The sequence below is a fragment of the Loxodonta africana genome, chromosome 9 (genome assembly GCF_030014295.1).
Source record: "Loxodonta africana isolate mLoxAfr1 chromosome 9, mLoxAfr1.hap2, whole genome shotgun sequence".
NCBI lineage: Eukaryota > Metazoa > Chordata > Mammalia > Proboscidea > Elephantidae > Loxodonta > Loxodonta africana.
Genome location: NC_087350.1, coordinates 20,048,043 through 20,074,340, shown reverse-complemented (window position 1 = coordinate 20,074,340; position 26,298 = coordinate 20,048,043). Strand labels below are relative to the sequence as shown.

General features: G+C 42.0%; 1 protein-coding gene across 1 annotated transcript in view; it reads right to left on the bottom strand.

The window, feature by feature from the left end:
- Nucleotides 1–26,298, bottom strand: part of FANCC (FA complementation group C) — a 305,107-nt gene that overhangs the window by 155,919 nt on the left and 122,890 nt on the right. Inside the window, exon 4 of the mRNA XM_003407365.4 lies at nt 23,061–23,155. Within this exon, the coding sequence (XP_003407413.1) occupies nt 23,061–23,155 (95 nt within the window). The remainder of the gene's footprint in view (nt 1–23,060; nt 23,156–26,298) is intronic.

Genomic DNA, 26,298 nt, shown 5'->3' with positions numbered 1-26,298 from the left:
GATCCATGGGTGTCTCTGAATCATATTTTTTAAGTGGCCTTAGAGTCACACCTGGGCCCAAATAGTCTGCTGCTTATCAGCTAATAAATTAGTTCTCTAAATCTAAGGGTGATAATACCTGCCTTCTTGGAGTTGTGACTATTTCATGAGACCAGGGCTCCAAGGCATATAGTAAGCACTCAACAAACGGTAACACTATCCTTTGCTGTAAGGTATGGAAATGGGGGTATGTAATTTATCTCAGAGTCGGGGCAGATTTGGATTTTCAGATTCCTAAAGGAGTGACTCATCTGAGGCTACTTTGTAGTTTCAGCTGAATTATGATAGCCAGAAGTTTTAAAAGTACTCCTTATGTCAATTTAGAGTAAAGAACTATTTAAACCACAAAGCTTTTAAAGACCTGGAAATGAAGATTTATGGGTTTAAAGATGCCTGGTTCTTTTGCCATGCTGCTAACTTACAGAAACTCTAATGCTGTCAGTATTAAACAGAACCAGATCTGATAGGAACAATAATCAAACTAAGACGAAGTATAACAATCTCTGGGTCAAAAAGAGTAAGCCAGTTACAGCTACCAGTCCACACTGGCTTGATCATGGGAGGGATGTCAGCCCCTAAAGAAATGCACATCTGGTCTGAGAAAAACCTGAACTTCAGAACAGATGTAGAGATTGTACAGCCACATGTGGTCCAGACAGCCACACGTTCCTCACTGGTGGCTATTCACACCCCCCTGCCCCCCCATAGACATTAGTGTTTAAATTTACTTTTCACAGAGATTTATCCCTAAATGTCCTAACGAGCACTACCCAGTCCATTTATCTTGAAATACAGGAGCCTACATCTTAGAAACATGTATTCTAACTCCAATGCACAGTCCTAAAAATTCCCCTCACGCCAGGCTGAGGTTGGGCACAAACAACAAGAGAATGGGGTAGGGGAGGAACAAGGAGAAGGGCGGGCGTCAGAGAAGGGGATCTGGTCAATGTTCTATTAACTGAGCCAACGCAATTAAAGTTATAGTTTAATGGAAAAGCCAACATGATCATAAAACCCAAACCAAAAAATAAACCAAAATAAACAGAAAACAGGTCATCCGGAGAACATCACTAAACATCTCAAACATTCTGCTCCTAATTGGCAATAAACGTCTTTATCTGGCCTATTTGAGCAGTGGCAACTCACTAAGCACAACTTGATACAATAGAGTTATAATAAGCAGAACTCCATCTAAATGAAGTGGGAAAAAATAATAATAAAGCCCAGCCAGGAACAGAAATGGTATCTCACTGTGCCCCATCAGAAAAAGCAAAGTTTCGCTCCAGGAAGTTTAATAATAAGTTCAGTGTACTCAAATTAATGACTCTGGAGACAGCTACCACTCCCCCAAAACATGCAGGTAGAAAGGCATCAAAAACATTCACAATTAAACTTCAAGTGTGGAAGGAAATGCTGATTACGGTGAGCTGACTTGAAATAACTGGGAATGAGAATAGCAGTGATCGCCATTTTTTTCCCCATAAAAATACCATATTTGTGCAGTAAAACTATGAAATTTTGAGAAAAGTTTATCAAACAAAATAAAAACATGGGATCTAGTAAAGCAGATACCATTTTGTGGATTTACTAAACATGCTGGCTGAATTTGGCAGACTACCACCGGGACTCCACTGCCCTAACACAGTAAGGCCGTTAGCCCTGGTGGTTTCTAAAGCCCCAGGGAAAATACATTTATAAAACTGTAAAGAAATTTCCCACTATTTTCCTTTCTCAGTTGCCTGTTCTCAGCCCGTTCTATTCAATTAACTGTCAGGGAGAGAAAAGGAAGAAGACTTAATTTTTATTGTATTCTCTGAACTACGGTCCCAAGGTGTAAGCGGGACACCAAAAGGCAGTAAGGAAGGCAGAAAGAGAAGACAAGTGTTTCCGTGTGCCACTGTCCTGGAACCTGGCACAGAAGAGGAATATGGGACAGCTGTCCATCAGTTTCCTTCCTACTCCTCCCTCTGATACGTTCTTACTGTCTTACGTCAGAGGTCCTGCCACCTCTTCCCCTTAAATTTCTCAGTGAGTGGTAATACCATCCGCCATGATCCCAAAGCCAGAAACCTAAGAGTTATCTCTTAGAAAGGAATGAATTGCCCAGTCCTCACGTTTCCAGAGAAGATGGGCTATCCACCCTGCTCCCCAGAGGGAAAACCAGAGAAGAAACAATTGTGGTATCTGTGAAGGACGCAGCGACGTGACATCCCTATCACCCTCGGCTGTCTCTGCCTTCCCAAGGTCACACTGCCTGCCCTGGATGGCCTCACCCAATGACTCCTGGATGCAGAGGTATCCAGGCCAGCCCTCCTGTCCCAAAGCAGGGAAGCTCGGCAGCGTTCCCATCTTTATCCGTGTAGGCCAGGCAGAGGCTTCTGTTGAGACCACGTTACAGTTCAGCTTTTTTCTCTGCATAATCCTGCCTCTTTCCCCTACGCGGCAGTTACTGCCCAAAGCACTCTTTATACACTAATGTCCATCTCAAAGTCAGATTTCCAGAGAGCTCCATCTACAGCATCATCTGTCAGCCCCTGACTCCTCTTCAAAACTGATCTGTGAGATAAAACTAAAAATGCTCAGCACCCTACATCTCTCCCTCACTTTCTGCTTGCCTTACCCCCAGAACGATGCGTTCTGGTCTACTGTCCCACCACACCTCGCCAGGCAGGCTCATTCCCTGCAGGTAGGTCTGGGGTGGTCCAGTTCAGCTATGACTGTGTGATTAAATCCACCAAATTCAAAGGGGCCCAAATGAGCACAGACATGAGCCACATTCTTTTGTCTGCTTTTGTTGTTGTAATGGAACTGACGTTTTGGCTTCCAGCTGCCTGTTTGCCGTATCTTGTTTCTCAACTAGTTTCTAACTCAGGAGAAGACAGTGGTGATATTTATTAGCCCCCTAAAACCCCCACATTATCCTTAACTGCTCCTTCTGTGCCAAGTTCTGCCCATTCTAGCTCCTTAATCTCTCATAGCCATGAGCCCTCCACACACAGGCACAAACAAGGCCCCCTCTCTGGATAATGACAGTAACCTCCTTCAGCATGGAGTAACCATGTTGTCTTAACCATGCCCAATACCATGCCCATTCTCCTCTTCTCTTCTCACGTGGCAGCCCCACCCGCACCACACTGTACCATCTCATGCCTTACTCATTTACTTACTAATTCAGCAAATAATTAATCAGTGTTAATATGTGCCAGACACTGTTGTAGACATTAGAATCAAGTCTCTGCTCTCGTGAAACTGATAACTTAGTTGGGGGGTATGCAGGGAGGCAGTAAAATAATCAGTATGCCAGGGGGCGATCAGCGGTAGCAAGAAAAATAAGTCAAAGTAAGAAAGTGCAAGTGACTAAAAAGGTACTGTCTTAGACAGGATGATCGGGAAGGCCTCTCCAGCAAGGTGGTATCTGAGCAATGGCTTGAAACAGGTAAAGTAAGGAACCATGCAGCTATTGGCACAAAGCTGTAGAAACAGAAGCAGAAACCCTTGGGTATAAGTTGCCTCGTGTGTGTGAGGACAAAAGGAGGCTAGTGGGGCTCTAGTGAAGTGAGAAGACGGGAGAGAATATTAGCGAGGCCATGTGGGGTCAGGTCATGGAGGGCCAAGGCAGAGGCTTCGCAGTCCATTCTGAAGGAGAGGGGGAACTACAGCAGGGTCTTGAGCAGTGTTATCTTTTAAAAGACCATTGTGACTGCTCAGCTGAAAAACCACAGGTAGTCCCCAACTTATGACATGTCCAAGTTACAACGAACCACACTTACGACCATCCTTTTTTGTTTTTGTTTTTGGGCAGCTTATCGTTAGTGATATCTACTACATACAACGTTGCAGCATATAATCTGCTGATGTCATCATTCTCAGATGTTCGCTCACACATGTTCAAGTTTACAATTTACTGTTCAAAACACAGCCGTGCAGCAGGGTATGGCCTGGTCTACACTGAAGTCCGTGTCAGTGTTAGAAGTCTTAACAGATGGAAAATCGGGTAATGTTCAACTCTAAAGCAAGGATGGGGCAGACATGTGACACACACACTGCACACACACCCAACAGCTGTTAGGGCTCTGACTTCATTGTTATGACACTGAGCTGACTTCACCATAGACCAGGTCTATAGTGTGATCTTATTCAGTCCTCATACCATAAGAAGTATCAGTTGTCAATTTGAAGCCAACCTGTTCAAGTTTCTTAACTGTAACTTGTACTCCTTATACCCCAACAATATGTCTAGCAAAAGAAGTCATGCCACTGAAAGTTCTAATTCAAAAACAGGCGAGGAAGGCTCTAGACATGGATATAAAGCTGAGGGTCATAAAGGCCTATGATAATGGAGAGAAAGTCAGCGAAACAGCACATGAGGAAGGACTGTCTCATTCAACAATACCAATAATCATTAAGGATAAGAACAGGACTGCGGAGGCAGTTAAAGGAGCAATTGGCATAAAATCAATAATTTTAACAAAGAAGAGGCAAGGGTCCATCCATAGGATAGAGAAGCTGTTGATGATTTGGATGGAAGACCATATCCAGAAGAGAATTCCTCTGAGTTTACTGATGATTCAAACAAAAGCATGCAGCCTTTTTTTTTTTTTCTCTTAAATGCTATTTTTTTTAATAATTTTTATTGTGTTTTAAGTTAAAGTTTACAAATCAAGTCAGTCTGTCACATATAAACTTATATACTCTTTACTACATGCTCCCATTTACTCTCCCCCTAATGAGTCAGCCCGCTCCCTCCTTCCAGTCTCTCCTTTCTTGACCATTTTGCCAGTTTCTAACCCTCTCTACCCTCCTATCTCCCCTCCAGACAGAAGATGCCAACACAGTCTCAAGTGTCCACCTGATACAAGTAGCTGCATGCAGCCTTTTTGAAAACCTGAAGGAACAACGAGGAGACTACCCTGAGTACTTTAATGCCAGCAAGGGCTGGTTTCATCACTACACCTGCATATCTGGCATATGTAATGTGCATATAACTGAAGAAGCCAATGTTGAGGGCTGCCGAAAAATTTAAGAATGAACTGGACAAGATAAAGGTCAGATTTATAAAGATATTGATAATAAAAGGCAATAATAATGAAAACTAAAAAAAAGAGAGAGAAAGAGATATTCAACTTACGTCAGAACCAACTTATGCTGGAGTCATCGGAATGGAACCCCATCATAAATCAGAGACTACCTGTTACAGGAGGACAGCAAGAGTGAAAGCAGGAAGGCAGATGAGAGACAGTGCACACTGGTCCTGGTGAGAGATGGTTGTGGCTTGGATGGAGGTGGAAGCAATGAAGTTGGTGAAAATTAGTCAGATTGCAAATACACTGGGAAGAGAGAATTGACAGATCTGGGGTCAGGTATGACTTCAGGGTTTAAACCCCAACAATTGTGAGGATGGTGCAGGACCGGGCAATGTTTCGTTCTGTTGTGCATAGAGTCGCTATGAGTCCAGAACCAACTCAATGGCACTTAACAGCAATAACAACAAAAGGAAGGAAAGAGTTGCCTTTAACTGAGTAGGGAACCCTATAGTAGGAACGAGTTTCAGGGAAATCAGGAATTCATCTTGGCCACATTTAGTTTAAAAAAAAAAAAATTTAGTTTAAGATGCCCACAAACACTGTTATGGATTGAACTGTGTCCCCCAAAATGATGTGCTGTAAACCCTAACACCTGTACCTCTGGTTATAATCCTGCATGGAAATGGGTTTTCTCCTGTACCTCTGGTTATAATCCCGCGTGGAAATGGGTTTTCTTGTTATGGTAATGTGGCAGTGCGAGTCCAGGATGTGTTTTAAGTCAATCTCTTTAGATGTAAAAAAGAGCAGATTAAGCAAACAGCAAGAAAGCAGGGATGGGGAGGATACAAATCACGACATCTCCAAGGAATCAGGAAATGGAAGCTAAAAAGAGACAAGGACCTTCCCCCAGAGCTGACAGTCAGAGAAAGGCTTACCCTAGAGTTGGCAGCCTGTAGTTGACTTCCAGCCTCCTAAACTGTGAGAAAATACATTTCTGTTTTTTCAAAGTCACCCACTTATAGTATTTCTGTTATGGCAGCACTAGGTAACTAAGACAGAAATCCAGGTGGGGATGCCAGCAGGAGTTAGGAGTCTGGAGCTCAGGAAGAGGTCAGGCTAAAGATGTAAGGTTAGGACTTGTTAGCACACACACATACACACTCACACAATCTTTTGTGGATCTTTCCATGTTTGATCTTATAACAGGTTCATCTCAAAATAAAACATAAAAGTCAACATTTTAGGGAAAAGAAAGTATAAAATTCCAAATTATAAAAACTTAATTTTACTGATTCAGTACCTTTTTATTTTGTACCTGCTAAAAAAATTAAAAAAAAAATTTTTTTTTTTTTTTATGTGCTAGGAATACGATGCTGAACAAAACAGACATGGTCTCTCGTCTGTGCAATTTAGTATCTGGTAAACTGACCACCATTGTTTAATGATTGCTTCCTTAATTATTTTAGTAAAAAATTTTTATTTTCAATTTAGGAATCAATGCAGGTATTTTATCAAGGCCCAAAACCCATTGCCATCGAGTCGAATTCGACTCACAGCGACCCTACAGGATAGAGTAGAACCATCCCATAGAGTTTGCAAGGATTGCCTGGTGGATTTGAACTGCTGACCTTTTGGTTAGCACTTAACCACTACACCACCGGGGTTTCCTTGTCAAGGCCACATGAAGAAAATCTGGCTGCCTGCCTTCCACTACAGTTGAGGACAGCGAAGGAACTCCACCCGGTGAGCCAGCGCTCCACTCCTGAAGGCACAGCTGCAGTGCAACCACACATAGCATGCACGTGGTTCTGGGGCCCTGGTCAAAGAAGGCCAGATGTCACCTTGTAGGGAGTCTAATCCTTTCCATGCAAGTCAGTGATTTCACCAGTCAAGGCTGGTTTCAGGGGTGAGAAGTTTGTGGAAGCACAGATCTTGCTTTCTACATTGCATCTGGCCCACGGACAAATAAAGAGCTACAGTTTCCAGTGCAAAACTATTTAACCTTAGTAGTGGATTTTTTTTTTTTTTGCGGGGGGACAAATTTATTTTAATAGTCTAAGCCATTTATTATATGTAGTTTTAGGCCTGAACCTTTGAATTCTGCAAGTCTTAGCAAATACTATTTTTAGACTATCAGTTTATACTTGTTCTTTATTTTTCTGAGATGGTCTATTTGCAAAATTTGCAGAAAGTAAAATTAAGTCCATAAACTACCTAAGCTACGTCAGTTTTCAAAGGTGGTTACAAAGAAGCTTTGGAAAAATAATGACCAATCAAGGTCAATATTATTTGAAAGTTCCAAACAGGGAGAATTAAAGAAGTATGCAGCTCATAATTGACTTAAAGAGGAATTTCCACTGGGATGGAAATCAAAGAAACGGACATTAAAAAAAAAAAAATTTATATGGCCAGCCCCTTGTTATTTGGTAAGCTATAATGCTGGATAAAGGCGTCAGTTGCAGGCCAGTCTCTCTTTTGGCCAAGATTTTATAGTGACGTTCAATTATTGGATGAATGCCATTTCAGTCTGCCGCCACGGAAATGGGTGTGAGGCGACAAACTTGTATTATGAGCTCACTTCAAGACTGTGCAAAAGAGTTAAGCAGACGGAGGCTGGGGAGAAGGATGTCTTCTTTAATACACATAACTTCCACAATGAGCGGTAGTGGAAAAAAACAACCAGGAATCGAATATGAATTACAGTAACATTTAAGAAAGTATAAGTACTTCATTAAATTCACTATTTAGTCATACTGTTCTTTGAATAAATATCAACATTTTTTTTCAATTATGTCCATGCGTTACTGAATTTTAAAACCCTCCAAAAAAATAGTCAAATGAAGTCTGCTGTCTCAGTTAGGATGCTGCTGGTTGCATGTCACAAAACCCAGAACCCAACTGGTTTAAAAGGAGAAGAGAATGTATTAGAGAACATAATCCAGGAGAAGTGTGATCCGTGGTCCAAACTATGTGAGCATGACCTGTTTTCTCTCTTCTTCTTAGCCATGTTTCCTCAGAACTAATTCCATTCTCAGGCAGGCTCTGCTCTCATGGTCCCACAATGAAAGACAGCAACTTCAGGGACTATGTGCTGTCCAGTTCACGGTCAGCAAAAATGATAAAGTCCACTTGCCCAATCATTCAAACAAACGTTGTAGGACTGAATCTCAATGACCTTGACTGCCCCAGTTTGGACCATATGTCCATCTTGACTAGTCACTGTGGCCAAGGGAACGGAGAGGCTACCTTCATTAAGCTAAGCAGGACCCACCCCAGAAGAAGGGTAGGATAATTCTCCTCCTAAGTACACAGTGCACAGCTGGGAAATGCTGGGTATTGCTAAGAAGGTGGGAAAGGAGACAGGGGGAAGGATAGGAATGGATACTGGGAAAGCAACAAATGTCCACTGTGTGTGTGAATGCCCTGGTGGCGCAGTGGTTAAGTGCTTGGCTACTTACAGAAAGGTCAGCGATTTGAACCCTTCAACTCCACAGGAGAAAGACGTAGCAGTCTGCCCCTGTAAAGATTACAGACTTGGAAACCCTATCGGGCCGTTCCACTCTGTCCCGTAGGGGCACTATGAGTCAGAACTGACGCCACAACAATGCGTTTACGCATGTGAACACAAAAATTCAACTGCCAGTTAATCTTTTTTTTTTTTTCAAAAAAACCCTGAGGTTTTAGAAAGTCAAGCACAGGTAGAAAAGGTATCAATATTGGATTTATTATTTAAAAAGTAAAACAAAAACAACAAAACCAAGGCGGCAGGGCTTAACATATGGGGTTATAACACCTCTTTTCTCCAAACCAAAAATCAGAATATGTAGCATATCTACCAGGCAAAATATTTGAAGTTATAACTCTTCCCCAGAATCAGAGCTGTTCAGTTCTACACCTTTGCACCTATGTGGTATCGTCCAAGGGGCCTGAACTTTGAAACCGCACAGCACTTACTAGCTGTATAATTTTGGACAAACTACTTAACCTTTCTGTGTCTCCGTTTTCTCATCCATTACAACAGGACCAATAATACCTCCCTCCCAGGGCTGCTGTGAGGATCCCATGAGGGGCCATCCATGAGCAACACCTAGTACAGGTACAACTTCCCCACTGGATTTTGTTTATATGTGCCATTTACGGATACATAGACACATACCAAAATCCCAAAATTGCTATTTGTGAAAAAAATCATTATAAAAACCAAAAAAAAAGAATTAATGGAATACAAAAGTAAAATATTTAATACCTAATGGGACACACACTCACTAAAGTACACAAAGAGCAAAGAAATATCAGAGGTCGGTAAATAAACAAAGCAAAGCAGGAATAGCATTCTGGTGGAGCAAAGAAGGAGCAAAGCAAAAGAGTGTCTTTAGTGGATGGAAGGAAGCCCATAAAATGACAATAAGAAGGAGAAGCAAACAGAAGGATAGATGTCCAGGTCTAAGGAACTGTACAATGAAATAAATAAACACACAAATGATAAACTCTGCTAATGTTAAATGGAATGAAATAGAGCCAGTGTAGTGAAACACTCTCCCAACTTTCCCCCAGGGACGTCTCAGCACAGAAGTCCCGGGTCTACCCCTCAGCAGGACTGGGAGTCTGGCAGGCAGCACACCCCATATGGACAGAGCAGCTCCTCACACCCTGGTCACACCAGCCAAACCTATGAGAAATGATGCATAACTCAGAACAGTAATTTACTCATTAGAACAAGAGGTGTATTTTTCCACTGAAGAGAACACTTGTGGTTTATTCCTCAGAATACTGAAAACTAAGATTGGTAAAGATCAAAATACCATTTGGTCATTCAACACAATCATGTATCCAACAAACATTTATTAGCATCAACAGTATATGACAGACACAAAGTTAGATATGCTGCGGCTACCAGGATCAATATGACGCTCCTTGACCTTGAACATGATGCAAGATACCTATAATATGATTACTTTCAATACGAAATGCTAAGATATACATATGATATATGGACAGGGCAATTCTACCTAGGGGGAACTGGAGAAAGGAAAGAGACAAATGAACTGGGTTTTTGAAAGATTAATATGATTATTTTAGAAAAACATGGGTAGAAAACCATTCCAAGCAAAGGAAAAGGAATATGCAAAGTGCAAAGCTGTGCATAGGCTTGGCATGTATGGAGACAATGTGGCAAAGATCCTGGGGTGTGGTAAGATCCTGGGACAGCCTCCACAGCTTGTAGGGTGCAGAAAAGGGGAAATGGAAGAATGTGAGGGTCAGCAAAAAGGGAGATAGGAGGAGATAAAGAGAAGCTGTCTATGCCAAGGTAGAATTTGGATTTTATCCATTAGACTAGTAGTTGATAAAGTTGGGGATGTGCACAAGATAAAACACTGAGATGTGAAGAAAATATTAGAACTTTCATGTGTAAGAAATTAAGCTTTAGTAATGCTTCCTACATGGATTAACACTGGCAGCTTTACTCCATCTACATGTAAGGCAGTTATGCGCCATAAATAGTCCGAGTGGGATCTATCCTAAGGGAAGAATGGAAGTCCTACCACACCCAGAGCTGACCGGGACTGCTGCATGCATTCATTTACCTTCAGGATATGGATTTCAGTTTCTATGTGCCTAGTAAGGAAGATTTATGGAGGTGGTTCAGTGGTAGAATTCTTACCTTTCACGCAGAAGACCCAGGTTCAATTCCTGGCCAAGGCACATCATGTGCAGCCACCACCCGTCTGTCAGTGGAGACTTGTGTGTTGTTATGACGCTGAACAGATTTCAGCCGAGCTTCCAGACTAAGACGGACTAGGAAGAAGGGCCTGGCAATCTACTTCTGAAAATCAGCCAGTGAAAATCCTATGGGTCACAACGATGCAATCTACAACTAGTCATGGGGATGGCGCAGGATTGGGCAGTGTTTCATTTCTCTGTGCATGGTGTCGCTATGAGTCGGGGCAGCTAACAATAGCAACTAAGAAGTAACCATCAAATGCACACCAGGTTTAGAAACATCCCTGCAAAGAAGCCAGAGATTAAAGATAATACAATACAGCACAAGTGAACCACTAGGAAATGGGAGGGATGGCACTTCTATTCCTGCTGTGAGCTCTTCGTTAACCTCATTAACAGGCTAAGCTAATAAGAAGTTGACAAAAAAAAAAATTCAAAATTTTCAAGGAGACTATTTGACATTCTGAATTTATACATCTTATGAATCATTCATTTCAAAATTTTACTGTTCAATTCGCTAACAGTAAAATGAGTTGATAAAAATCAATTTGCCCTAAGGGTATACTGGCCACTGAGATTCTCACCAAATGGACTGATTACAATGCCAGTCAAAATCCCAACACATAATTTTGTTTTTGTTTTTGGTGAAACTTGACAAGTAAATTCTACAATTTGCGTTAACAGCAACGCAAAGTTCCAATGTTAGCCAAGCAAGATGGAAAGGCTTCCTCTTGGATAACTAGACACTTTAAGGCCATACTAATGACAATAATGTGGCATTGGCAAAATAACAGACAAGACCAACACAGTTTCAGGATCACACCTGTGCACATAATGACTCTTGGTTTTATGGTGCAGGTAGCACCATAGATCAGTGGGGAACGGACTTTTCAATAACGGTGCTGGGACCATGGGGTATCCATGTGGAAAAAAGTGAAACCGGGCTCTTTAGAACATCCAAAAGAACAGAGGTGGATCATAGACATAAATGAGAAAGGCAAAACAATACACCTTTAGAAGATGTACTGGAAGAAGATAAAATGGGAGAATATGATACAGAAGAGCTTCATGACTTTGGAGTGGGAAGATTTCTTAAATAAGACAAAAAATTACTTAATCACAAAAGGAAAGACAGATAAATCTGACTACAATAAAATTAAAGTATGTCTTCCTTAAAAGACAACAAGGAAAAATAAACATAAACCTCAGAGTGAAAGAAATAGTTACAATACATATAAAAAGATGATATGATACACTGCCCATGACCAGCATGTATAAAGAACTTCCACAAATCAAAAAGGAAAAGAAAGGCACCAAGTGGAAAAATGATTAATTGAGAAACATGAACAGGAATTTCCCAAATAGGTCCTCAACTTCAGAGAAATACAAATTAAAACGGATACTACCATACACACCCAACAAAGTAAGTGAACTTCACAAGTCTGACAGTACCAAGTGATAGGGAACTCTTCCACATGGATCATGGGAATTTAAGTAGGTACCACCACTGTGGAAAACAATTTAGCATGACCTAAGAAAATTAAAGCTGTACATACCATAACCTGCAATTCCACTTCTTTAGAAAACGCATGCTTTGAACCCTGGATATAAGTAAAAGATTGATCATAGCAACATTGTTCCTAGTTTCCTAAAATTGGAAACAAATCTCCATCAAAGGCAGAATGGGTAAATAAATTATAGCATTTTAATAAATGGAATACCATAATACAATGAAAATGGACAACCTACAGCTATACCCAACATCACTGTTGAATCTTACAAACATAATATCAAACAAATTAAATAACACATGAAGAATACATATTATTCCAGTTATATACGGTTAAAATAACAGGCCAAACTGCATAAGTAAGAGGTAAAACTCTAACCATAAAGCAATGTAAATAAAAGGCAGCTTACTGGTTACAACTAGAACTGGACTAAAGGATGCGCAGGAAGGGGCGTGTAGGGTGGAGAGCTTGTAGGAGGCCAGCAATGTTCTATTTCCTGACCTGGGTGGTAGTTACAAAGGTATGTACTTTACAACAATTTGTTAAGCATACCATTTATGTTTCATGGACTTTTCTGTATGCTTGCTAGATTTTGTAATTAAAAAGTTTTTAAAAAGAAGAATGAAGTAAAGGACTGAGGTGATACAGGTAATATCTGGATATTATATTTGAAAGGTAGCAAAGCTACAGTAAAACCTTTAGACTGTTCTCTGCTCCTGGTATCTTGCTGGTTTCCTTCAATCAGAATATAAAAATTAATAGTGGTGTGTCTTGCCCAAGGAAAAGAGAAACCAAACCCGAACCTGTGGCTGTCGAGTCAATTCCAACTCATAGCGATCCTACAGGACAGAGTAGAACTGTCCCATAGGGTTTCTAAGAAGCAGCTGGTGAACTGGAACTGCCGACCTTTTTGGTTAGCAGCCTGAGCTCTTAACCACTGCACCACCCAGGCTCCCAGGGAAGAGAGGTATTCCTTAAATTTGGCAGGCCCTGTAAACCTCTCCCTTCTGATTATAAGCTCTTAAAAGCAGAATGTCTTTTTAGGTGCACTGATATATCCTCAGCCTCTGTCAGGGTGCCTGGCAAACTGTAGGAGCTCAAAAAGTATCTGTTTAGACTCCATCAGCCTGAAAACCAGAAGAACTAGATGGTACCCGGCTACAATCAACGGCTGCCCTGACAGGGAACACAACAGAGATTCCCTGATAGAGCAGTAGAGCAGTAGGATGCAGACCTTAAATTCTCGTAAAAAGACCAGACTTCATGGTCTGACTGAGACTAGAAGGACCCCGGAGGTCATGGTCTCTGGACCCTTTGTTAGCCCAAGAATGGAACCATCCCCAAAGCCAACTCTTCAGACAGGGATTGGACTGGACTATAAGATAGAAAATGATACTGGTGAGGAGTGAGCTTCTTGGATCAAATAGACATATGAGACTATGTGGGCAGCTCCTGTCTGGAGGGGAGATGAGAAGGCAGAGGGGGTCAGAAGCTGGTTGAATGGACATGAGGAATACAGGGTGGAGAGGAGGAATGTGCTATCTCATTAGGAGACTAACTAGGAGTACACAGCAATGTGTATATAAATTTTTGTATGAGAGACTGACTTGATTTGTAAATTTTCACTTAAAGCACAATAAAAATAAAAACTATCTGTTTAGTGGATTCAGAAGTGAAAACAAGTCTATCAAGAATGGAACATTCCAAAGAGTTGTGAAAGAGCGCTGTAAACTTAGCCAGAAGAGCCACGGGAGCAGTGCTACCTCACAGCATATTTGAGGTCACTAATCAAACTCAAAAAAAAAAAAATTAATTTTTTTTTAATTAATCGAACTCTGGTGGCACAGTGGCTAAGAGTTCGGCTGTTCACCAAAAGGTCAGTGGTGCGAATCCGCCAGTCGCTCCTTGGAAACCCTACAGGGCAGTTCTACTCTGTCCTATAGGGTTGCTGTGAGTCGGAATCAACTCAACGGCAGTGGGTTTGGTCTGAATCGAACTCTTAAAAAAATTATTACTGTATTTCCAACATAGCATATGCCAATTACCAAAGAGGATTTTTATATCTTTTCTTTGCTAAAAATACAACTCAGTGTAACATCTTCAAATTTAATAATGAATCTAAATTTTTACTGAATTTTAGAATTTATAGAAGAATTTCTTGATTTTTGATTCAGGTTGTTTCAGTCACACCTGTGATGCTCTGGGAACACAGGACAACTCAAAATATTACTACTACAGTTAGAACATCCCAGCAAGGAGCACTGGTAGCACAGTGGTTAAGCTCTCGGCTGCTAACCAAAAGGTCAGCGGTTCGAACCCACCAGCTGCTCTGCAGGGGAAACACATGGCAGTCTGTTTCTGTAAAGATGGAAACCCTATGGGGTAGCTCTACTCTGTCTTATAGGGTCGCTATGAGTCGGAATCAGCTGGACGCCAATGGGCTTGGTTTTGGGTTATTTCTAGCACACAGAATGAGGCAGTGGCTCGGTGCTGGAATTCTCACCCTTCACGCAGGAGGCTGGGCTCATGTCCCAGCCAATGCACCTCATACGCAGTCGCCACCTGTCTGTCAGTGGAGGTCTGCGTGTTGCTAAGATGCTGAACAGGTTTCTGCGGAGCTTACTGATTATTACACAGAAGGAAGAAAGGCTTGGCAATCTGCTTCTGAAAATCAGCCAGCAAAATACCTGGGGATCACAACGGACCGTTGTCCAATCTGCAACCAATCATGGGGGCGGCACAGGACTGAACAGGGTTTTTTCCATTGTGCGCGGGGTCACCATGAGTCAGGGCCGATTCAATGGTGGATTAACGTCAACAGCACACAGCAAGCACTCAGTCAATGTTTGTTGAATGAATTAATAAATGTTATTAAAACAAGGCTTTTTATGTAATTTTCAGAAGGATACTGGATGACAAGTTACACGTTCCTAACATGTAACACGTCGCACTGAAGTTTTTATGGAGAAAATATCTATAAAAAAGGCTTGGGGGCCCATACAACCCAGAAATCCCACTCCTCGGAATATACCCTAGAGATACAAGAGCCTTCACACAAACAGATATATGCACACCCATGTTTATTGCAGCTCTGTTTACAATAGCAAAAAGCTGGAAGCAACCAAGATGTCCGTAAACAGATGAATGGGTAAATAAATTGTGGTATATTCACACAACGGAATACTACGCATCGATAAAGAACAGTGACGAATCTCTGAAACATTTCATAACATGGAAGAATCTGGAAGGCATTATGCTGAGCAAAATAAGTCAGTTGCAAAAGGGCAAATATTGTATAAGACCACTATTATAAGATCTTGAGAAACAGAAAAAAAGGAGAAGAACACATACTTATGTGGTTACAAACTGGGGAGGGAGGGAGGGAGGGAGAGGGCTTTTTATTGATCAATCTGTAGATAAGAACTGCTTTGGGTGAAGGGAAAGACAACACTCAATACAAGGAAGGTCAGCCTAATTGGACTGGATTAAAAGCAAAGAGGTTTCCGGGCTAAAATGAAAGCTTCAAAGGTCAGTGGAGCAGGGGCTGGGGTCTGGGGAACTTGGTTTGAGGGGACTTCTAAGTCAATGGGCAAAATAATTCTATTACGAAAACACTCTGCATCCCACTTTGAATTGTGGCGCCTGGAGTCCTAAATGCCAACAAGCGGCCATCTAAGATACATCAATTGGTCTCAACCCACCTGGAGCAAAGGCAAAGGAAGAACACCAAGGTCACACGACAACTAAGAACCCAAGAGACAGAAAGGGCCACATGAACCAGAGACCTACATTATCCTGAGACCAGAAGAACTAGTTGGTGCCCAGCCACAATCGATGTCTCCCCTGTCAGGGAGCACAACAGACAACTCCTGAGGGAGCAGGAGACCATTGGGATACAGACCCCAAATTCTCATGAAAAGACCATACCTAATGGTATGATTGCGCCTAGAGGAATCCCAGAGACAATGCTCCCCTGAACTTCTGATGGCACAGGACAGGAACCATCCCCGAAGACAAATCATCAGGCATGAAAAGGACTGGTCAGTGGCGGGGAGAGAGATGCTGATGAAGAGTGAGCTAATTAAATCAGGTAGACACTGGAGAGTGTGTTGGCAACTCTTGACTGGAGGGGGGATGGGAAGATAGAGAGGGAAGATGGCAAGATTGGCACGAAACGAGGGACTGTAAGGGCTGACTCAATAGGGGGAGAGCAAGTGGGAGAAGGGAGTAAGATGTATGTAAACCTACATGTGACAGACTGATTGGAATGGTAAATGTTCACTTGAAGCTTGAAAAAAAAAAGGCTTGGGGTCAGTGTCTGACCTCCTCCAACCCTGCAAGAGGTAAGGAGAACCAAGATCAACAGTGCACGGCTGACTCCCATAAGGTGGAGACCAGACAAGCCTCCTCTCTCTGCCACTTTTACCAATTCTGACACCAACCATCCCTCGCGCAGCACTCTCTACTCCTCTGCTGGGTTTGATAATTCCTGGCAATGGCCACACAGAACTCACAGACCATAGTCATGATTACGGGGTTTTTTGGAGAAGTAATAGTTATAATTCAGGCTCAGGAACACTCAGGATACAGTTCTTCCATCAGGACAGCCTCCCCTCAGCTGTGCTCACAGGCATGCTTCTCCCTGGCCCTCGGTCTCTGCCCAAAGGTGCCCAGCTTTCCTCTCTCCATGGGCCCGGAAGCCCACTACACCGTCTCCTGCTGCTGAGTCTCTCCTGCCACCGCTTCTTACTGTCTTAAGGGTTACGGCTTCCTCCCTCTCCCTCTCCCTCCCTCTCCCCCCTCCCCCTCCCTCTCCCCCCTCCCCCTCCCCCTCCCTCTCCCTCAGTCTCCCGCTTCCAGGAGCTTCTCAGCACAGGGATCCTGGGTCCAAAGGCCACACTCTCCATTCCGGCTTTTCTTCCTTGGTGGTGGTAGGATCCTCTTCTCTGCTCTAGAACTGGCTCTCTTTTAAAGCAAAACTGACCTATCTCCTTGGTGGGCCACAATTACCCCATCACACAGCCTTACCCAATCATCTGGGAGTTACAAGACCATGGCTAGAAAGGCCACACAAAAGCAATCAATTGTACTGCAATATTACTTGTAAGATAAAAGAAAGTACACTCATGAAATGTACAACTGACTTATAAACCAACAACTATCTTCTGTCTTGCTGCATTTATGGCCGACATTATAAGATTAAGTAGGCATATTGATTTGTGACAGTTAGGTGTAATTACATTTAGAATGCTAAGTGTTAAATAACATTATTCCTATACCTTTTTATCAGTTACTAATATAGGTTGCCAGAGCCTGTACAACAAGGAGCAAAATTGTTTTCTCAGTCTCGTATGTCCTCAGCCCTTCCCTGCTGGTACTTCCTTCTCAGAGAAGAGCACAGTCAGGACTTTCTTCATTTAAGCCAACCAACCAACCCAACTTTATAATCTACTCTAGCTACCACCTCCTCATCTCCCTCCTGTACTGCCAAGCTTCTTGAAAGAGTCATCAAAGTTCATCAACTCAGCTTCCTCATCTCCTAGTCATTCCTCAATTTGTAGCAATCTGGCTATTTCCCTCCACCTCCACTAAAGCCATTCTCACTAAGGTCATTCCCCCTAGTGGCTAAATCCAACGAGTGCTCTTCAATCCTTCTGCTTTATTCTCTACAGCTGCCCTGCCCAACAGGGCGGTCACGAGCCACGTGTGGCCGCCGAGCATTTCAAATGTATCTAGTGCAAACGAGGAACTGAGTTTCCATGTTACTTAATTTTAACTAAACTTAAATTTAAAAGCTGACCTTTGGTTCAGTTATTGCAAAACTTTTAAGCCTGTTTGGAACAACTTGAATACATGCATCTACTTTTTCAACTGTAAATGTTACGAAACTTAAACTCATATCAAGCATTTCCAATGAAAATTTTGTATCTGTACTGAGATGTGTTGTATGTGAGAAATACTTGATTTCAAAGACTTAGTGTGAAAAAAGAACGTAAGACGTATCATTAATAATATTTATTCTGACTACATGATGAAATGATAGTATTTTGGATAAACAAAAAACTCGCTGCCGTCGAGTCGATCCGGACTCATAGCGACCCTATAGGACAGAGCAGAACTGCCCCATAGAGTGTCCAAGGAGCACCTGCTGGATTCAAACCGCTGACCCTTTGGTTAGCAGCCATAGCACTTAACCACTATACCACCAGGGTTTTCCATTTGGATATGCTGGGTTAAATAAAACGTATTATTAATTTCACCTCTTTCTTAAAGCAGCTATTTGAAGTTTTTTCATTACGTACACGGCATGCATTTTACTTCTACTGGACAGTGCTGCTTCATAGTATTAGGTACGAATGACCTTCTTGAGATGCTACTGCCTTTCTACTATTTATGTGACTCCTCCTTTTTAAACTTCAGTGTAGATTCTTCTTCCATTCACGCCTGCAAAGTCAGTGTCTCCCAAGGCTCTTTGCCCTCACCACTCTAGGTGCTCTCCCTGGGTATCTCACCCACACTCAAGGCTTCCACTATTTCTCTGTGTAGATGACTCTCAATCCTCTATTTGAAAATCTGCTCACCCTCCTGAGACTGTCCATTCAACAGCCATCTGCATCTTTCCACTCAGAAGTGTCCAATACTTTAGCTGTCTTCCCTTCCCAAACCACTACTTCACCTGGATTTCCTATGCTAATTAACAACACCAACTTTCTCTGTTCTCCTGGAATACCAGAAGATATACCTAACTCTTCCTTTCCTTTCTGCATTTTAATCTGCCACTACATACTGTGGGTATTTACCTTATCAATACCCATATCTTGTAAATACATCATCAACAATTTCACTTTACTTGGACCCACAATGGAAGCAGCAGTCAAGAAATCAAACGATGCATTGCATTGTGCAAATCTGTTGTAAAAGACCTCTTTAAAGTGATTAAAAGCAAAGATGTCACCTTGAAGACTAAGGTGTGCCTGACCCAAGCCATGGTATTTTCAATCGACTCATACGCATGCAAAAGCTGGACGATGAATAAGGAAGACTGAAGAAAAATTGATGCCACTGAATTACGGTGTTGGCAAAGAATATTGAATATGCCACGGACTGTCAAAACAATGGACAATCTGTCCTGGGAGAAGTATAGCCAGAATGTTCCTTAGAAGCAAGGATGGCAAGACTACCTCTCACATACTTTGACATGTTATCATAAGGGATCAGTCCCCAGAGAATGATATCATGCTTAGTAAAGTAGAGGGTCAGTGAAAAGAAGAAGACCCTTAACAAAATGGATTGACACAGTGGCTGCAACAATGAGCTGAAGCATAACAACGATTTTAAGGATGGTGCAGGATCTTGCAGTGTTTCGTTCTGTTGTATATAGGGTCACTATGAGTCGGAACTGACTTGACAGTACCTAACAATAATAACAACAACAATCTTATAAAACGGGCCCCTCTTCTCCGTCTCCTTCAGGCTCTCACAATCAGCAAGATTAAGAGGAGGGCTATATGGGCAGCCACCCAGGGGCGCTAGGTGTGATAGGGCATCAGATTCAATATGTGTCAAAATTAATTTGACGAAAATATTATAAAAACAAGCTAATACTGAGTAGTTGACATAAATTTACATAACCCATCAAATCGATTTCGACTCATAGTAACCCTACAGGACAGAGTAGAACTGCCCCACAGGGTTTCCAAGGCTGTAATCTTTATGGAAGCAGACTGCCACATCTTTCTCCCGCAGAGTGGCTGGGGGGTTCAAACTGCCAACCTCTGGTTAGCAGCCGAGCACCTAGCCACTGTGCCACTAGGGCTCCTCACGCTTTTACAGACATTACCAAACTATGCACCGTGGTGCACTGGCATAGGTAGGGTATACGGAAGCTGCTGTAGAAAATAACTCTCGTGGCTAAGAATTTAATTACTGTTTTAATCTTGCTGAAAAAGTTCATCACTACGCTAGGAGGACTCCAGGCAATTTATGAGGTATGCACCACAAGTGGGGCCCTGTGAAGGGCCCTGAGGTAACCTGGACAAAAGCAGGTGAGTCACTGGCCACTGCGCCAGTCAGGCAGCGGAAGCTATCAGGAAGTGTTCATGGACGAGGGAACACTGATATTTTCATTGCACCATTTTCCTCAATTTGTTAATCTGTTATTTGAAATAAAATAAGTGAACAAGTAGACTTTTTTTTTCTGGTACCATTATATTAAAGGGTGCTGCTGATGCCCTCTGCCCAGGGCATAAAAATACCCATGTCTGGCCCTGCTCACAGTTTCTCACTACATGGAAGTTACCATGACAACAGCTCCTCAAGTTCTACCCTTGCTCACTTCCAAGCCAACTTTTTTTTTGCTTTTGGTTTCTATAACTCTTATCTGGCCATATGATTTTTCTGTTTAAAATACTTCGGTGGTTTCCCCACCATCTTCAATATAAAATAAAAACTTTTCATAAACATACATAAGGTTTGGTGCTTGCCTGTCCCTCAGGCTTCATGCTCCATCATCAACCCCACAAACATCCCAAGCTCCAGGTGTATGTAAATACCTGCAGTTCCTAAGTACAGTGTTTGCTTTCTCACCACCAAGCCTACACGCTCTCTCTGCTGGCCAGAATATCTTCCCTAACTCAGTCCCTGCTCCCCTAGGTATCTTCAACCCTCTGCTAATGTATCACCTTCTCCAGGAAACATCTCCAACTCCCAGGTCAGGGCAAGTATCCCACTCCTGTGTCCGTTACATCTCTACACAGCTCTATCCATAGCCCAGTCACACTGCTTTGGAATTTTCTGCTTACTAGCTAATCTGTGAACTCCCTGAAGGTAGGAGCTAAGTGTTTTAGCTTTATCTCCCTGCTCAATACTTATTAAACAGACAGAGGCCGTGGCGGTTCAGTGGCAGAATTCTCGCCTTTCATGCGGGAGACCTGGGTCCAATTCCCCGCCAACGCACCTCATGTGCAGCCACCACCCAATTGTCATTGGAGGTTTGTATGTTGTTATGATGCTGAAGAGGGTTCAGCAGAGCTTCCAGACTAAGATGGACTAGGAAGAAAGGCCTGGCAATCTACTTCCGAAAATCAGCTCATGAAAACCCTCTGATCCACAACCGATCCTGGGTATGGTATAGGGCCAGGCAGCATTTCCTTCCCTTGTGCATGGGGGTGCCAGGAGTCGGGGGCTGATTTGAAAGCAGCTAACAACAATAATAAACAGACACAGTATTGAATAGGGGGAAACCACGGAATAAAACGTAAGGCTACAAATTTGAAAATAGGCTAATAAAGTCCAGAGTTAAATGAAGAAAGTTAAGCCAGTCATCCTAAAAACCACTTTATTAGACCGCCTGTGAAAGAACTTAACGACCTAGCCAATATAAAATCATATCCCAAGTAATCATGAAAATAAGGAGCCCTGGTAGTGCAGTGGTTAAGCACTCAGCTGCTAACTGAAAGATCAGTGGTTCAAACCCACCAGCTGCTCTGCGGGAGAAAGATGTGGCAGTCCACTCTGGTAAAGATCATACGCTTGGAAGCCCTATGGGGCAGTTCTACTCTGTCCTATAGGGTCACTATGACTTGGAACTAACTCAACAGCAGTGGGTTTTTTTTTTAACCATTAAGATAGCAAATACTCTGAAGAAGGAAAGATTTTTTAAAAATTAAAGACTTAACATGTTATTCTATTTCTATAGCCTTGTTTTTCATACCTTTTCTTCCCTAATTCTACTTATCAGTTCCTTTCTTCAGGTCTTTACATTGATTTTCCTTCCAAATTAAATCTTGCATTCTTTCCTTTCAGTTTTAAATTTCATCCAGTCCCTTTCACTTCCACTGTGCTTTCTAGTCTTTCAATCTAACAGAAAAATATAAATGCTTTGTCATTTCCGTGACCAATTTTGTCAAAAACAAAGGAATCATAAAAAGCAGTAAATGTCATGATATTACCAGTCTTATCAATAGACAAAACCATCTGCATCCATCGGGTTGGGCGATTTCATAATGCTAAGCAGCTAATTTGAACCATATGCATACTAAGTGGATTCTGACAGGCATCAGCAAGCCCTTGGGGTTGTTAGAACAGGACAGTCAGGGGTCACAGAGAGGAGCAGTCAACTTGCTGGTGGTGAGGGCAGCCACAGCCCAGCCTAACAGCATCCCCCACCTTGCCCCGCCCTTCAAGACAAAGCAGAAACAGACAAGGGACCATCCAGGCAGCTGTCAGAAATCTGAACTAGACCAACAGGTTAACTGATGTGACAGTACGCAGCAGTGGCCAAGCAGAAGCCAGGTGCTAGTCTGTGGGCCTGGTGGCCCAGGTGCCACCTGTAGGATGCAAGATAAAGACTGCTGCTCCCAGGACACTTCTGAATTTTAGTTTTACAGAATAGGTTCTGGGAGAGGCAGAGAAGTACCTGGAGATGTGTTAAATGAGTACTTAAACTAGATAGGAAGGAGGAACCAATTCTCTGAAGGACAGCAATTCCTAGAAAGAAACAGAGTACATTCTCTTAATTACCTGAAAGTAACTTTTTCAAAACCACTCAACATTGGGTCTCATAGGCAGGGGAAAATCCATCCTAGGGGCTAACCAAGCAAAGAAAGAAAATCTCTTGAATAACTTTACATCCAGCATTATAACATAACAGTGAAGGACGTGTTTGAAGAAGCTTCTAAAACGCCGTAGAGATGGACTGTAAAAGCAGCACCTTTAAATAATGAAGTTAATTCAAAGCAGAACAGGGCAAGATTCACTCTCTCACCCGTATCCAGGAGTTAAGTTTTGATTCTCCAGAATTCTGTGGTTCTTTCTTAATCAGACAACACAAGCACCATATTAGAATTTTTTGACTTTCATCTGAAAAACAAAAATGAGTAGATTTTATCAAATAGAAAGAAAAAAGCCATCAAGTATAAAAAAAATTTTAAACATTAGGAAAATCTCAACCTACAAAATTCACAGAACAAACATCCAAGACCATGTGTGAAGCTTAACTTTGTGGGATTTTTCCTTCTTGTGGGTTCGGGATCACTTATGCCTAGCTCTTGTGTGGTTAACTCCCTTTCTGTTACAGCAGCAATTTTTAAAGCCAAAAGAGAAGGATGGAAAGAACTGAAAGAACTGTGCTTTTCTTCAGATTAGTTTCCTTTACATTTCAAACCCTTAGTAATTTCAACCTTCTTAAGGCAACCTAACTGCTACAGCCCAGTAGTCGATATTCCTGACATAAATCTTTTAATGTTCTAATTTGCCACAATACTTGTTAAAAATAAATTTAACAAAAAGCGCTCTTTTCAAATATATCCTGCTTAGCATCAAACGGTTTGGATAAAACAGAAGCCTCTTACATGCTCCTAATTCTTTAAAATTTAAAACTTGGCCAAATATAAGATGAAAACTCTGAACTTTAAAATCTTATATTTGGAGGAATTATCTACTCGGTAAGCCAGACTCTTAAATTTTTTTTTTTTTTTTCCTCTTGTGGCGATTGACTCCATTCCAGCTGGACATTTTATAATGACTGAGAAGCAAAAATAAGATCTAAAAACTGAAGCGTCAGTACCTGAATTAGAGGAAAACAACTCCAGACTTTGCAAAAAGGCTGCAGAGGTGAGGCTGAGGAAACCCAGCCCCTGACTGCCCTGCAGGGTCGAAGGAGGCACTCTACCTTCTTATCTTCAGCAAACTAGTAAACACAGCATTTTTAAGGGCTCAGTAACAAAGACAACAGAAAAATACACACTACCATAAGCCACCTCTGTATTTTCATTCACAAATCAAAGGATGCTAATAGTCAATTAAGCCCGTTTTTCCCCATAAACATTCACAAGTTTGTGCTTCCCCATAATTAACATCTCTGAACAGTCATTGAGCGGCACAAAGGGTTAGGCCCTAGACTACAAACCACAAGATTGGAGGTCTGAGTCCACCCAAAGGCATTTCAGAGGAAAGGCCTGGCAAACTACTTCTGAAGGATCCCAGCTACTGAAAGCACAGTTCTACCCTGACACACATGGGGTCGCCATGAGTCGGAATCCATTCCACAGCAACTGGTATAACTGGTACACTGAATAAACCGGCTTTATCAGGGGTTATTCTGAGGGACATGCATCTTTTCCCCCTAGTTTTTATGATCTCAAATACATCATTGGCTTGACTGAGATCGGTTTATTTCAAGAGTCATATGATTTAACCTCTGAAGACCCTGGGGTCCTTCAGGTTTTGATCGGTGCACAGATTACAATGAGGCTGCTGTACTTTATATGAGTAAATTCTAACCGTTTTCACGTAGCAAGCGTGACAGATGCATTCAACGATATGTTTATGCAAGCAACTGCCAGGAAAAAGAGTGCAATCTGATGGAGAGCATTCCCCAAAACTGGACATTCATCACCAAAAGAAAAGAAGGAAGGAAACATTAGTTTATAGAGCTGAAATTTAAAAGAATCCAGAAGATGGGCGCTTTCCCCAGGTGTTGTTGACTGATTCTCCACTTCAATAAGTATATTATTTTTAATTTTTCTCTTAGAAAAGAGAGAGAGAAACTCTCCCCTAGCCTTTCAGAGTTGCCTTTCTTTGCCCAGAGTCGCGGCACTGAAATGCACTCCTAATGAGCTTACAGCTGACTTTGCTTTGGTGAGTCACAGTACAGGCTGTCACTGGTGTTCATGAGTACCACCAGCACTCTGCACTGGGGACAGCATCTGACAGGCACCTCCTCAGAGCAGGCTGAGATAGGAAACTGCTGGATTCATCCCGGGACAGTCCCAGACAGCATATCTCAGTGCAAATTTAGATTCTAAAAATGAGTGGGAAGGAGAGGAATGTATGAACGTATACTCGCCACCCAATATTTTTGTTTTCTTTGATACCTGCAACTGAAACTCCAACTGGAATCTAAACTAATTCTTTAAACTTTAAAGGTGTGAAAGTAGCATTTTTTTTTTTCAGCAATAAATATTTATTGTTTTAAGCTGCTATGTTTTGGGTCAATTTGTTACGTCTACTTAACAAATGGGAGTCCCTAGGTGGTGCAAATAGTTAAGGACTAGGTTGCTAACCAAAAGGCTGGCAGTTCAAATCTACCCAGAGGTGTCTCAGGAGAAAGGCCTGGCAATCTGCTTCCAAAAGATCACAGCCATTGAAAACTCTATGGAGCACAGTTCTACTCTGACACACTTGGGGTCACCATGAGTTGGAATTTACTGGACTGTAACTTTTTTTTAACCTAAAATATACAGTGAATAAGAGAGGTTATAGCTGTTACGCTTAATCATGAGGGCAGAGCTAGAACCAAGGAGCCAGGATTCCAGTGAGGTGAAGGCAGCATTTTATTCAAAGAACCAAAAACCAAAAAAACCCAAACACGTTGCCACTGAGTTGTTTCCAACTTATTGTGACCCTATAGGACAAAATACAACTGCCCCATAGGATTTTCAAGGAGCAGCTGGTGGATTCGAACTACCAACCTTTTGGTTACCAGCCAAGCTCTTAACTACTGCGCCACCAGGGGGCCATTCAAAGAACACCACTGAATAAAAAGGTATTCTCTCCCTTTCTGTTATTATCTAATTTTTTTTCTCTTCTCTTCCCTTTTCATTTCAAATCCATCCTCCTTCTTTATTATGCTTATTTTTGATCCTGCTCTCACTTGATACTGTGGAAGACTGATTTCTTTCCTTGATAGTACTTGTTTACTTTTACTGTGTTTAAAAAGTAGTTTTGCTATCATAAAACTGCAAGAAGATCCCTCCCCGGAAGAAAGTGCCCAACTGGCAAAGCAACAGCGGTGACACAGGAAGATTTGACTGCTCATGTAATCTTGAACCTGTCAGTTGCCTCTAAGGAGCCCTGGTGGCACAGTGGTTAAACTCTCCACTGCTAACCAAAAGGTCGAGGGTTGAAACCCAGCAGTTGCACTGTGGGAGAAAGATGCAGTAGTCCGTTTCTGCAAAGATTTACAGCCTTGGAAACCCTACCAGGCAGTTCTACTATCCTAT